Raw genomic sequence first — 15,026 nt, 5'->3', positions numbered from 1 at the left:
CCTTTTGTTCCCTCCTCAACACCACCCTTCTCCAAGGCCAGCTGACATCACCTGCCCTTGGTTCAGGTAGAGTACAAGTACCCCCTCCTGCCTCTTCCTCCTGTGGGCCAGCTTTTTACTCTCTACTGTTTTTGCAATGATGGGCTCCTAGCAGTGCCCCATGTCTAATGGCATTCTGACATGGCCATTAGAAGCTGTTTATGCATAGGCCCAGATGCAGTCTTTGGGGGATGTGTGTTTTCCGTCGCAATTATTAAACACTGCCATTGTAGTACAAAAGTGGCCAGAGACAGTATGGAAAGAGATGAGCAGGGCTGTGTCCTGATAAAACTTCATTTACAAAACCACGAGGTGGACTAGATTGGGCCCCTGAGTCCTTTGCTGAGTCCTCTCTGCTCCTCCCACCCTACCTCCTGCTGTGCATGAGGCTTCCGAGCCAGACTTCCTTTCTTCAAGCGCACATTCACTGAGCAGACCCTGGGAAATGGGACCACAGCTCTGCTGTGCTGATGGAGCTTGGAGACAGCTCGGTGGACGTGGCCCAGCCACCTGTCCTCGGGGAGCTCACAGGCACCTGAAGAGGCAGCAGTGGTTATGGGGGTCATGTGAGATGTGGCCACACGCTGTGGTGGAGCGTGGAGCTGGGCTAGGTGTCAAGGAAGGCTTGCTGGAGGAGGGAGCTCCTGACGTGGGACCTGAACAAGAAGATAGGATTGGCCAGGCCAGGCGTGGGGGCTTCCCATGCAGAGGGGCTGTGAGTGGAGAGCCCTGATGGTGTGGGCAGGGTGGACCACCTTCTCTCCCACAGCAGATGGGAGAGAAGGTGGTCCTCCCTTTCCACTGCAGAGAAGCCTCAGATCCCAGAAGAACTTTTGCTCTGCAGGTGCTAAGGGACAGTCCCAACGTCCTGAGGCTTCTCTGCAGGGTTGTGTTCCTAGTGGAGGTCTTTTCTCTGGAGAAGCAGGGAGCCCCTGGGCCTCTGTGAGACTGCAGCCTGTGTCCTGGCTTAGGTATCATTTGTGCTCTGCTAGGTGGTCACACCTGGAGTTTCCCCAAGTCTGCCTTTCCATTCAGAGATGGAGCAGGTGGAAGATGGCAGAAGTTGAGACACACCTGGATGGAAGCTGACTCTAACATGGTGAATTCCCTCTGGAAGCTTCCCAAGATGCAGACATTTGGGGGGGGGCTTTCAGTCAGGCGTGGAGAAGTGATGTGGTCATGAGAGTTCCATATACAGGAACACGTTCCTTGACTAGCCCAGGGAAAGAAGACTCTAGTTATGAAATACCAAGGATTTATTTTTTTCTCTCTCTCTTTTTGAGTCAAGACCCTTTGAGTTGTAACAGAAAAACTGGCTTAGAGACAATAAGGCAAAGGGTACAACATTTCAGTTATGCAAGATGCCTAAGTTCTGCAGCGCTGATACACAGCGTGGGGATGAGCGTTAGAAGTGCTGTGTTTTTTATACTTGAAATGTGCTAAGAGGGTACAACTTAAATTAAATCTTCTCACCACGCACACACACACACAGGCAAATGGTAACCGTGTGGAGGTGATAGCTAAGTTAACTGACTGGAACGTGGTGATCTTTTCACAGCATATGTATATATGTGTATAAATATATATTATATGTATCTCAAAACAACAAGTTATATATCTTAAATATGTACAATTTTTATGTTAATGATATCTCAATAAAGCTGTTGGAAAATAGTACATTTACTCATGTAAATAAAATAAACAAGGGTGTTACTAATGCAGGTATGGCTAGATGCTAGACTTCAAATGATGTTTCAAGAACTCCGTTGATCCCTCTTGTTCCCACCTGCCTGTGTGTGGCCACATCTGTATGCAGGTCCTTTTCAAGTGTCAGTTCTTGGCAGCTGCAGACTTGGGTATGTTTACAGCCGCCAATCACAGTGACAATAAAACTTCTTTCCAGAGTCTGCATCAGAATGCAGAGTGAACTGGGCTTACCTCAGTAGTGAGGTCCCTAAATAGATGGGTGTGAACTGAAATCCCCATGCCTGTGGCTACATAACCTTCTGATTTGGCCAGCCTGCTGTCACATGGCTGTGCCTACCTGGCAACAGGGCTGGCACCAGGAGGGCTGAGTGGGAATGTTCCCCAAACTGAAACTGGGCTGTTTCTAAAGAACCCCATGACAAGGACAATATGCGTGCTCTGAGTTTTCCAAGGAGAGACGGGGTCCTGTGGGCACCCAGCAGCCCAGCCTCAGCCCAGGCAGACCCTCTACTGCCACAGATGCCACAGAAAGTGTTGGATGAGACACATGCACGCTTGCACTTCCAGTGGCACAGACATTTGGGAAAACGAGTCTGGAGGAGGAAGGAGCCTGGCGGGAATGTTCTCACTTATAAAAGGTTTTAAACTTCTCCCAAGCTCCGTTCTCTTCCAAGTGTCAGCTTTAACATTCTAATTAAGGGTCCTCTCTCAACAAATCCATGTGTTCTTCTGGGAGCACCCTCCCCCAGCACCACATATCTGCTGTGCTCGAGCTACTTCAGTAGAATGTGCTCTAGAATGTTCCTGGAGGGTACTGAGGCCATGTGCCCTCCTATCATTACGGGAGGCGAGAGGGCGAAAGTCACAGCTAATTGACCACAGACAATAGGAGAGGCCGCTATTCGGTGTGCTTAATTGCTAAGCTTTTTATATTTTTTCTTTCTTTCTGACTGTGCAATCACATCTCTTGAGACCATGGAAAATTTGGACCTCTAGGTTATGATTTCTTATGTCTTCAGTGTGAGTGTGTGTGTGTGAAGGGTGGTAGAGTTAGGGGTGGAGGCGGAGGGAGAAAGATGTTTCCTGAAATGGAAACATTTGAATTCAGGCTTTTTTTTTTTTTTAATTCTTTTGACTTGACTGTAATTATCATACTGCATGTTTAGGCTATAACTGAAGGGCAAATTGTTATATAATATTCTGTGGTTATAAAAAATAAGACCAGGGTTGGGGGAAAGGCATTGATTGACTAATGGGGCTAAGGAGAGTTAAGTCCAACATTTTGCAGAAAAGCTTTGAGTGGGGATATCACAGGGGACATCTTTGTCTAAATTAGGACCTGAATTCTCCTTGGCTCTTTCACATGGGGGCTGGGAACATCTCACATACACACACACCAGGCACACACTGGGACCATTAAGAGGACCCTCCCCCACCCCATGATGTGAGCCAAGTCACATAAAACTTTGATTAAATTCAAATGCTTAGATGAATTGTCTCTCCTCTCAAGAACACACTCGTTCAATTTAATCTCTCTTGGCACTTTAAGTATCAAATCAAGGCTGCGCTGTCACTGTAGACAACTACATGCTCACGACTTCCAAAATGAGGATCTGCACAGAAAAAAAAAAAAAGCCCCAATCCAGTAGGACACAGACCTGCGCAGTCTGCAATCTCAGGCTGGATGATGGGGAAAAGGGTGCTTGAGGGTCTGCGCCTCTATTTCTGCATCTGTGAAATGGGGATTCTGGGGGTGGCAGTCTCCGGAGGCGCATGAGCGGTGCCTGCGGTGGGGGCGCTCGGGCTGCAGGGACCAGGAGGCCTGGGGCGGAGGGTCAAGGTCCTCTTCGGAGCCCACTCATGCTCTCTCTCCCTCTCTCCACCTTTTTGATTTTGCAGGGTAATCAGGAAGCAGCAGCTGCCCCTGACACGATGGCCCAGCCTTACGCTTCGGCCCAGTTTGCTCCGCCGCAGAACGGCATCCCCGCGGAATACACGGCCCCCCACCCCCACCCCGCGCCAGAGTACACGGGCCAGACCACCGTCCCCGAGCACACGTTAAACCTGTACCCTCCCGCCCAGTCGCACTCGGAGCAGAGCGCCGCGGACACCAGTGCGCAGACCGTGTCCGGCACCGCCACAGTAAGTGGGCTCCACGCTGGGGCGGGGGGCGCTGCACCCGGCGCGTGCCAGGGGGTGCCAGCCACAGCCCAGGTGCACCCGGCCAGCCAGGGACGCAGGCCAGCCAAGTGGCGCCGAGTGGTTTCTTGCTGTACCAACGCCCTGAAGTTTGCCTGGGCCGCGCGCCTCCTTTCTTATTATTTGTTTAAATCGACACATTTTTCATTCCGCACATTGGTTTGTAAAAGAAACATCCATCTCTTTTGTTCTACACTTTTGCCTTTTCCAAACTATCATCCCCATGGAATAGACTGGAAATGGTTCGACAGAGAGATGATCTATCCACCATACATTTCCCGGATTTTAAAACGGTGTGCCCTGCAGTGATTTTTAGTGTATTTACGGAGTTGCCCACCCTTCTCTGAAATCTGCTTTTGGAATGTTTCCATCACTCTGGAAACAAATCTGGTGCCCGTTCCCACCACAGCCTTCTGAGACTTAGCAGAATGCACCAGAGCGTGGCCCACGTTTTGGCTTCAGGACTCCTGTAGCTGGGACACAGGAAAGGCAGAGGTGGGGACTCTACCAGGGCAGGGCCAGAGGGTCTTGGCTCCCGAGAAGTGTGGTATTTTAATGTTGGTGGTTGCATGATTGATTTCCCAGTTATGGTCCATAGAAGGATTAAATGGGTCACAAACATGGAAGCAAACAAAGAAACAACACCCTTTATGACCACCCTAAAGGAAAACCAGTGTTAACAGGCCAGCCTTCCAACACAGCTCTCAATAGGCTTTTTCATATCAGAATCAGTGTGTGTTTGTTCCTGTACCACCTGCAAGAACCATGCATTCCTCCACACCTGGGGAGGAAGCCTCGCCCTGCAGGCTCCCCTAGAAGCTGATGCACCACGCATCCAGTCCAGGGCACTGGCAGCACAAGGCCCTTCTCCCTACCCCCTCTGCCTCTGGGAAACCAGCCCGTGGGAAGAAGTTTGTGGGCTGGGAGTACTCTTAGGTTTCTTGGAGTAGAAGACACCTAGGGTGAACTTTGGTGCTTAGCATTTTGTTCATTGGGGCTACTTTTAGAGATACTCAAAATAGTATATGCTCTGCAACTTGCTGTCACCTGCTCCCCTTTCTTGGTTATAATAAAATACATGTAATATACAATTTACCATTTTAATGTACACAGTTCAGTGGCATTTAGTACATTCACAGTAGAGCATGGCCATCAGCACCATCTAGTTCTAGAACATTTTCATCTCCCCAAAAGGAAACCTCACACCCATTAGGTAGACACACCCAGTCTTCCCTCCCCGCCCCCCAGCCTATGACAGCTACCTCTGCTGCCTATCTGTATATATTTGCCTTTTCTGAATAGTTCAAAGACGTTGGAGTCCACAGTGTTTGTTCTTTTCTGTCTGGCTTCTTCCACTTAACGTAGATTCACCAACGTTCATTTATGTCGATACTCCATGGTGTGGAAGGACTCATTTTGGTTACACGTCCATCTGTTGGTGGACATTTGGGTTGTTTCCACCTTGGGCTCTGGGGAACTGTACGGCAGTTATATTTTTGTGTTTAGTGGCTATACCTGAGGGTTGGGTTCATTAAGTGGGTTTGTTGGTTTAGCAGGTGTTTCTTGTGTGGATAGCTGAGTGATGGGGCCATTGTTTATTGTGATAGTTATTTTGTGATAATAAATGGTGCCTGGGAAGGTTGTTTTTTGAATAAAAAGAAGGTCCAATTACACATTATTTATTAAGCGAATTACTGTGAAATACTGATTCATTAATTCATTCTTTCATTCATGGACATTGATTGAGCACATAGTAGGGCCACGACCTCACATTAGGTGCTGTGGTTGAACCACCTAGACATGCCCCTTCCCTCCTGTAACTTAGTCCGAGGCAGAGAGTGAGCGCATGCCAAAGAGCTCTACAACCTGGTAGCTCTAGCTCCACAAACCACGCTGCACACGCTTACAGAAAAGAGGGTACCGCGGGAAGGTAGAAAAGGACAGAACTTCCTGCCTCGGGGAGTGTGGGAACATTTCTTCAAGGAGATGGTATTTATGACAAGAAGACAAAACTCTCCAGGCAGAAAGAATACCAAGCCAGAGGTCCTGAAGTTGCAAAGAGCTTGGTTCAGAGAACTCCATGAGGCCAGTGTGTTCAGGCTGAGGCAGGAAGGTCTGGGATGCAGGGGAGTAATGCATCGTCGGCAGGGGTTATGCATCCACCAGGCCGAGGGGCCAATAGCAGTTGGAATTCCATGTTGGGAGCAATGGAAAGCCAATGGAAAGAGCTTAAACCAGAGAGTTCTAAAATGTGACCTGAAGTAAGGATCCTAGCTTAATGGAAATCTTCATCCAAGCACGACGTTGGGATGCCCACCCTTCCTTTCCCCGCCCAAAGAGCACTTTACCGTTCAACACCATTGAATTTCAAAACCATGCTGGTGGTGCACAGTGGCGCAGGCACTGCAGCAAGAGCTCAGATAAGCCCCCTGCCCTTGAGACGTGTAGTTCTCCCACTGGAGAACTGGGGAGATGTGTTCGGTTAGACATCACCAGGGGCTGGGTCCTAGAGCGTCTGTTTCCAGGGTGTCGGTGCATTATCGTGGTAGGAGAAGCTCCTTCTGAGCAATCTGCCTCTGAATCCTGGCTGGAGGAGCGTCTCCTCGTCTTCCCATCACGGGTAGCAGGAAACTCGGCAGGAAATGTACTGGCTCATGGAGCAGAAGGTCCGGGAGGAGCGTTGACTGTGGACTCAGCTTGGCTCTTGGCAAACATCCGTCCAGTCTCAGCAGGACCGTGTCTGGCTCTACTTCCTGGTGCTCCCTTCCTTCCTGTGCTCTGCCGCTCCAAGGTCAGGCTCCTGTCACCTTCAACAGCACAGTGAGAGGCTCTTGGCTTTGTCCCCCGTAGCCCCTGGGACTCACTGCCTTCTGGAGTGTTGTGTTTGCCCAGCGGTGGAGGCTGAGATTGGCTGTATCGGCTCTGGGGCCACCAAGCTGCATGCCAGATGCATGGCAGAAGGGGCTTTGCACCAGAGCCCCTGAGCAGGTGCCTGTGGAATACAGTTCCCGGGAGGTTCTGAGTGCACGGGGCTGGTCAGACATAAAGGGGTGGGGGGGGGGGTCATGTGTGTGGAAGGGCTTTGATTGCTAGTTTCGTCAAGAGTAAGGAATGAAAACAAGGTCAAGGACACGATATTGGAGAACTCATCGGCAATGGGGTTTGAAGGACGCATAAACGGGTGCTCAGATTGGGGACTAAACCAGGGGAGGGTTGAGCCACGGAAGCCTGGAGGGCGTGACCTGAGGGGACGTCATTGAAACTGGAGATGCAAACATCACTGAGGACAGAGCACAGCTGTGCTAGGGCAGTGGGGAGGACACAGGGGTCCAGGAGTGGAGGAGTGACTTGGAGTGGGTGAGTCCTGTCTGTCACATACCTTTGGAGTGATGAGGAATAAAGAAGGTGGTAGCCAAGAATCAGAGAAAGCAGTATGTCGGAGAGTCGCCTTAGCTTCACTAATTCATGCTCAGGAGGAAATCCTTGTGAGGGGGCTCAAGGGGCAGGAAACAGAAACTAGGGAATGATGATGCAGGAGACAAAGTGACAAAATGTTTTCAAGAGAATCAGAAAGAATAGGACTCAGGGTACTCAGATGGAGCTGATAGTCCAGGAGAGAACAAGCAATTTCTGCAGCCTTAGTAACCTATCCCTGAGGTACTAGGAACTGTGTGTTTTTGAAGTATACGGTTTGGTAAGTCTTTACACAGGTAGGTGTGTGTGGAACTAGTGCTGCTCTCAAGAAAATGGCAGTGTCTGTCCATCACCTCCCAAGTTTTCTGTTGCCTATTTGATATTTTCTCCTTGTTCCCTAATGATCAACTAAGCTTAGGTTACAGTCTCTAGAATTTTGTATCCATAAAATCAGACTGGATGTCTCTTTTCTCTTCCTCGGCATGGTCAGTTTTAAGTCACTCTGTATTGTGGTAGGCCTCGGTAGCTCAGTCCTTTTCTTTGCTGAGTACTATTTCACTGCATGGACATGCCACAGTTTGTTCTTCTGTTTGCCTGTACATGGGTACTTTGGGTTGTTTTTCTTTTTTCAAGGGAATCACTAAAAATAAAGCTCCTGTGAACATTTGGAAGCACTTCAATTTTGAAAGAGAAGAGGGCCAAAAATAAACATGTTGAGCCACAGAGAAAGAGATAACTTGAGGCATTGCTGACCTTCATTTCCTTACCCACGAAGGAAGGTCATCTATAAACAGAGAGGAGAGAAGGCATTTGGAAACAAGGGAGTGCTCTTGAATTTGGGCAAACATGCTAGGAGTCTTCTGACAGTTCCTAGAGGTGCCATTCAATTAGAATGGCGGTGAGCGCCTGAGTCTGGAGAAGGAGCCTGTGGGGCAGCTGGTTATTAGCCAGGTGTCATCTCACAGTTAGAAACTGGTCATCTTCAGCAGCCTCTGAGTGATGCACACTATTGAGGGGATTGTGAAAAAAACACTCTTAACTCGTATCAGGGAAGTGTGGGACTCACAGAGGGGCCATCTTGTTTTCTGCTACCAATGATTACATATGAACACTTACCTCTGTCTGGTCCAAAAGGAATAAGATGCTTTTGCTCTCCTTGACCCACTTGACTCGGACTTTCCTCATCTGAATCTGTCTATGGCCAGTTTACCTCAGATCCTCTCCACCACCCTGTACATTTACTGGCTTTTCCTTCTCTTTGTTCCAAGCTCTGCAATTTCTGTGCAAGGAAATTCACTTAGAAGTGGATTGAATGGTGATGCTCCAGATTCTGGATGCACACCCGGGACCCTGTATTGGCATAGATCATTGCTGTGGAGCTGGAGGTGTGGCTCCGTAGGAGGTGCTTGCCACAGTGTTAAATGTCCTTCTCAGGACGTCCTAGAGTCTATCTTTTCTTGGAGAAACTAAGTGGTTCTGGGAAAGGGAAAGCATGCAGCCACGTGGTGGGCTCCAGGAACATCTCACACATGCCCAGGATTAGCACAAAGAACAGGCTCTGTGAGGGGAAGCAGGATGCTCCCGAGCGCCCCGCCCGAGCTGAGTGAAGTGCAGCCAGCAAAGACTGAGCCGGTCACCCCTCCCACTCTCCAGGGACCGAGACGCATCCCTGCAGGACACCTTTCTGCTGAGTTTCTATTTAACGTAGGCCTCCAAACATCTCACGGATCACGGTGCTGACTGAGGAGCTGCGTCGCCCCCTGGATCCCGCTCCTGACAAGGTATTTTACTCTTGACATATTATAATTAGAGATTTGCAAGTGGAGAATTCTCCATGTATCTCCAATAGCAACTTGACTTCTATTTTTAACACATCTGCAGCCTGTTTAAGTCTCCCACTCACTTCAAACCCCTGTGGGAGAAAGAAAGTGGGTCTTAGAGCTCGGGCCCTGAGCGCTGGGCGCTGCCGTCAGGGAAGAGGGCTGAACGAGGGGTGTCCCCTGTCTCCACGTGTCCTTAATGCCTCAAGGAGTTGAGGTATTGGTTGGCGACGGGGTCCTCTCCTTAACCCTTTAGATCATTGGGTTCTGACTTGGAAGCTAGTCTGATAGCAGAGACATGGGGAAAAAGCACTTGCTCAAAAAGGTCGTTTTTTTGTTATTGTTGTTAATTAGCTATTCTTTTAAAAAGTCGTATTAGTGCGTTATGCATAATAGTGAGATTTGTTGTTACATATTCACACATGCCCACGACATATTTTGATCATTATGAAAATAACTCAAAGTTGTGGTTAAAAAAAGTCAAACATGAAAAAAGGCTACAAAATGAGAGTTAATATTCCCCAACACCCAGGCCCCTGGTCCTTAGGTCTCCCTGCCACGAATGGCAGTTACAAGTCTCTCTCTCTTTTCTTGATACCTTTATTTTTATTTATTTGTTATGAGGTGCTGAGGATCAAACCCAGTGCCCCATGCATGCAAGGCGAGCGCTCTGCCCCTGAGCCACAACCCCAGCCCCTACGAGTGCTCTGTGCCAACTCAGCGGGTGTCTGCTTGTCGCTCTCTCTCTCTCTATCCCTGTCGCCTGCCTCCAGTTCAGTCTTTATATCTTCTCTTTTCTCGCTGTCTCCATTCTCAAAATAACAATTGAAATCTACTAAGCACCTGCTTTGGCCCCCCCCCTTGCACCTGGGAGCTCTCTCTGTATCACATTTTGAATCCAACTCATTCTATTCCACATTTGTGTGCATCTTTACAGACAAAAGTATCCCACGGATGGAGTTTGGATTTTGGGGAGATTTATCTTATCTTGTCCTAATTCCCAATCATGCCAGACACAAGAGCCAGCACAGATATTTGTCTGTCTCTTTGCTTTGCTGTGTGTGAGTGGTTCAGAGGTACATGGATCTAAAATGCAGACACTGGTCAGTTCCCTACAGAGCTTGCTCCTGTTTGAACCCCCTTGGACAGTACCTGAGAAGGCTCACTGGCCACACCTTTGCCCGACCTGGTCCACCTGCGACCAGCCCACCGCTGTTCTGATGGTGTGAGCCTGCCTGTGGTCACCCCTCTCTTGGACAAAAGAAAGTACCTGAGAGTCACCTGGTGTCAGGGAAAAGAAGAGAGTAAGGTGGATTGTCACTGACTGAGGTTGACAAGGCCACAGACCACGCTGGGCATGGTGGTGCCACCCACCTGTAATCCCAGTGACCTGGGAGGCCGAGGCAGGAGGATTAAGAGTTCAGAGCCAGCCTCAGCAACTTAGTTAGGCCCTAAGCAACTCAGTGAGACCCTGTCTCTAAGTAAAACATTTTAAAAAAAGGGCTGGGGATGTGGCTCAGTGGTTGAGTGCCCCCAAGTTCAATCTCTGGTACCAAAAAAAAAAAAAAAAAAACGGGCCACAGACCAAGCAGGTACCCTCTCAATCCTCATTTCTCTAGTTCCCACACTTTTAAACAGTGTTAGGACCCCCATTTTACATTGGGGAAATGAGGCCAAGGATGCTGTGAGTTTGGGAGCCGCATGGTTGGGCTCCTCGTGCAGGTCAGCCCAATGTCAAAGCCCAGACATCATCTTTACTTGTCCCCAAGGAGATCTCTTGGCCAGTACTTAGAAGGCCACTGCCAAAGGCCAAGGCAGGAGAGCCCCAATTCTCCCCAGCCTGGCTTCTCCACCCTGTCCTCTTAGAAACCTGGCTTCTTGCTGGGTACAGAGGGACATACCTATAATCCCAGTGACCTGGGAGGATGAGGCAGGAGGATCTCAAGTCTGAGGCCAGCCTCAGCAACTCAGTAAGGCCCTGAGCAACTTAGCGAGAACCCGTCTCAAAATAAAAAGGGTTGGAGAGGTGGCTCAGTGGTAAGGCGCTCCTGGGTTCAGTCCATGGTACCAAAAATAAGTAAATAACCTGGCTTCTGGATTTGTCCAGTTTTGACCCTCTTCCCCCCGGGTTTCGGGAAGAAGGCTCTCAGGCTGGTCCTGGATCTCTTTGCTCTGGTTATTCTCATCCTCCTCTTTTCCAAACCTCCTTGCTCTTTCTTCTTAAGCAGCCATCAGATGACACATCATAACACACCAGAGAGAACGTTTCCTTTCTGGAAGATTTTAGCCCTATATACTTTATTCAAAGTTTGGCAAAAATCATTGAAGGATGGAATGTCTAAAAATAGGGTAAGTCGATCTATAAAAATGGAAAGCAGAGAATAATAGCCTCGAAAAATACTGTTTTGCACTGAGTGTCAATTTGTGCACTTATGTGCACCACCTCAGCTTGGGCTGGCCTCCTCTACCAAAGGAACAGGGGCACCAAGGGCTACCAACCCCATTACAGATGCAGAACCTGAGGCAGGCACCTGGGGAAGGTCACTGGAGTCAAGGAGAGGCTACACAACAGTCCCAGGCACGTCACACTCAGGACCCAAACTCCTGAGGGCCCGGTGCCCAGCAGCCTCCCCCAGGCAGGCCAGTGCACACCCCGGGGTCCTCTGAGTCGCTGGCTGCTACAGCCAGGAGCTCTCTGCACAGGAAGCACTAGTTCACCCCAGGGAGGGCCCCGGCAGACCCAATAACGCAGCCTTGAAGTGTGATCTTGTTTGAGACCTGCGCCTTGAGCAAACTCCAATAACATGTTTCGATGGCTTCAAAATTGTCTTTTGGATGACAGTATGGCTGAGCTGTCTTGTCAACACCGGTTCTATTTTCCTAAGATTCACATTTAATTTCAGGGCACAGGTACCTCCCTCGTGCCCTCATGAGCCTGGGTATGCACTCCTGCTGCCCGGTGACACACTGGTGCAAGTGGCCCGTGGCCTTCTCCTTTCAGGGTGGAGCGAAGCCTGGTTAAGCCATGCCAGGGCTCTCTGACGGTTGGAAAACCCCTTTTGCCGCAGTGTTCAAAAGGCACGATTGAGCTGCACTGAGGCTTTGAGAGGAGCTGCAGGTCTGGGCATCCAGGACCTCGGGCTCCGTCCTTTCGGAGGATTGGGGTTTCAGCTTTGGATGCTGGAAAGATTAAAAGCTCTTGTGACAGGTCATAAAAATCACATTGAATAACCCCCCTCGTGTTGCCAGGAGAGGTGAGGTGGCATCAAGGTGCAGAGCCTGGCGCTCTCATGCCGATTCCAACCCAGGATGAACCCCAGGCCCGTGACCTCAGCTCTGTCGACCTTTAATCCTGTTTCATATCTGGGACTCTTAGACTCTTAGGGCTCAGCACCGTGAGAGTCGCGCAGTCAACACTACGGGCTGGTCCATTAGAGTTACGACACAGTGACGTGACCCACCCCGAGGAACAAGAGCAGTCTCCTGGGGGGTGAATTCTTCATATTCAATTTCTTTTTTGATTTTCAAGGAAAGTAGAGAATTGTGAAATTATTTTGTGTTAAGAGTCAAAGTCAGACTCAAATTCCCAGATCTGCTTTAAAACAAATTCTTAGACTTAATGATCTGTGCATGGTTTTCGGTCACTTGTGTCTGAGAACAGCTGATGGACACACGCTGTCCATGGTCCTGTCTAGGCGGTGAGCGACCAGAGTGAAACCAGTTAGAGAGGGAGAGGGATCGGGTTTGGTGTGGAAGCCCCAGGGCGTCTCCTTCTGTGAAGGGGGGAGCCCACCGTATTCCCAGAGTCAGCCCCAGTGTTCCCACGGGGACTCTGTCAGCCGTGGGAAGCTGGCTCCTGACTTCCATCTGGTTCTTTGTGCAATGTCACCTGAGCTCCCGGGATGACTAGGCAGTCTCCACGTTGGTGACTTCAGTCGCCTTGCAGCAAGGATGAGCACATAGTGGAATTTTCAGGCCTTGGGGCGATGACTGGACCATCCCAAGGGGCAACGGGCCCTCCCGGGCTGTGCAAAGGCCCGGTTCAGCTGCTGGCAGAGACTCTGGGTCTCCGCGCAGCCTGCTGCCCCGCGAAGCAGTTCGCTTGTGTTTGAATGAACTTGGACGTGGGCATTCGTTCATTTTGGAGGCAGAATTTGGGTCACGCATTAGCCGCGCCTCAGTTCATGCCCCTCATCTGTGGCCATCTGCTCTGTAGGGTCAGGGAGCACTTCTGTGAGCTCCGTACTCTTTTGAACTCAAGGCTGGAGAAAGAAGTGGCCTCTCTGACGTGGACCGAGGACCCGAGAATGGCTCACCCGGAGCTGGGGGGTGTCAGAACTGGAAGGAACCCCTGTTCCCCTCGTCCACTCTCCTCACTGTATGGATTCTAAAAGACCACCCAAGTTAGGATGCAAAACTCGAACAAGTCCAGGCAGGGAATACACACGTTTCAGAGAGTCTGGTTTACAACAGCTACCTAAGGTTCAATAAATAATTAATTTCCCCCTTAATACCAACATGATAAAATCGCAAGCATGATGCCATGGGCCCTTGGTGGGTACCTCGGAAGTGTTAGGAGGACACATGAAGGTCTAGCAGAAGTGGTAGCATCAGCTGGCCATGGTGGTCCACACCTATAATCCCAGTGACTCTGGAGGTTGAGTCAGGAGGATCACAGGTTCAAGGACAGCCTCAGCAACTTATGAGGCTTTGCCTCAAAATAAAAAATAAAATAAATAAAAAGGGCTGTGGATGTCGCTCCGTGCGAAAGCACTCCTGGGTTAGATCCCTAGTACCAAAAATTTTTTTAAAAATGGTAACATGGGTTCTATTTGGGGACCCATTATTATTATATGTTTTGATTTTCTTTTCTCAGGCATCAACAGCAGCTTGGGTTTCTGTGTTCGGCTGTTCAATGCCTTCCCAAGCACTCTTGTTAACTGCTCAGCTGCAGAAGATACCGAGTTTATAACCCCTGATTTAGTCTTTGGATGCTATTTTTTAGTACAAGCGGTAAAATTAGGAACTTGAACCCTTCAAGGGACACTGTATTTCAGATTTACCAAAAAAAAAGGTACTTGGCAGTGCAGAGATTCACAGAATGTGAGAGCCCACAGTGACCATCTGCTCTTCCCACTTCATTTGTATAAGATTTCTGAGGCTCAGAGAGGGAGACTGACCTGCCTGAGTCAAACAGCATGTATCACGGCAGAAACCAAAAGGGAGGCATCCTTGAAGAAGCATCCCCTGAACTGTGTTGACTGCTTCCCCTCCCCCTCAACCCCTTGGATTCTGTGGTGGTTTTCAAAACCCACTTGCCCAGGTCATTCCCGCATTGAATTGGACAGAGCTTGAGGATTCCACTTTGGCAGTGGCTTCATGCTGTGATTGGAACCTCCATTTCTCCCTAGGACGCTCTCCTGGTGCCTGGCCAGAGGTCTCAGTTGCTAATAGGCCTCATCCCTACAAGGGAGGGCAAACTTCTGCAAAAGAGTTTTGTTGGGTCTCCGTCTCTCTGACTGAGGCAGGTGGCTGTGCACTGGGGATGTGTGTGTCCTGTGGTGTCCTGTGTCACCGCCCGCTCTGGTGCAGTCATCTTGGGTGAAGACACTGGCTAGGGCTCTGGATTTCTACCTTTGCATCCTTAAAGAATGTGGAGCTGTCAGACATCAGACATGGCCTCCCATCCAGCACTTCAGGGGCCCAAGAGCTGGTTCTTGTCCCCGTGGCAGGAGATCCAGACTCTCACAAGGGAGGGAAGTCTAGCAGTGTAAGATCTCCAAGACCCTCATGGACTGTCCGACTTCTGGAGAGAAGGTCATTACCACCCAGAGGATGAGTGGTGCT

General features: G+C 49.6%; 1 protein-coding gene across 13 annotated transcripts in view; it reads left to right on the top strand.

Annotated features, from left to right (window-relative positions):
• Positions 1-15,026, top strand: part of Rbfox1 (RNA binding fox-1 homolog 1) — a 331,305-nt gene that overhangs the window by 169,214 nt on the left and 147,065 nt on the right. For 11 of the 13 annotated variants that reach the window (XM_071605725.1, XM_034637184.2, XM_071605720.1 and 8 more), the window contains exon 2: positions 3,646-3,888. In XM_071605725.1, coding sequence (XP_071461826.1) covers positions 3,646-3,888 — 243 coding nt within the window. Of the gene's footprint in view, positions 1-3,645; positions 3,889-6,933; positions 6,940-15,026 lie in introns of those variants that run through there. The other 2 variants (XM_027940593.2, XM_071605726.1) reach the window with 1 other exon arrangement.

Source organism: Marmota flaviventris, chromosome 19 (genome assembly GCF_047511675.1).
Source record: "Marmota flaviventris isolate mMarFla1 chromosome 19, mMarFla1.hap1, whole genome shotgun sequence".
In the NCBI taxonomy this organism is placed as follows: Eukaryota; Metazoa; Chordata; class Mammalia; order Rodentia; family Sciuridae; genus Marmota; species Marmota flaviventris.
This window is presented reverse-complemented; position numbering and strand designations above follow the sequence as displayed.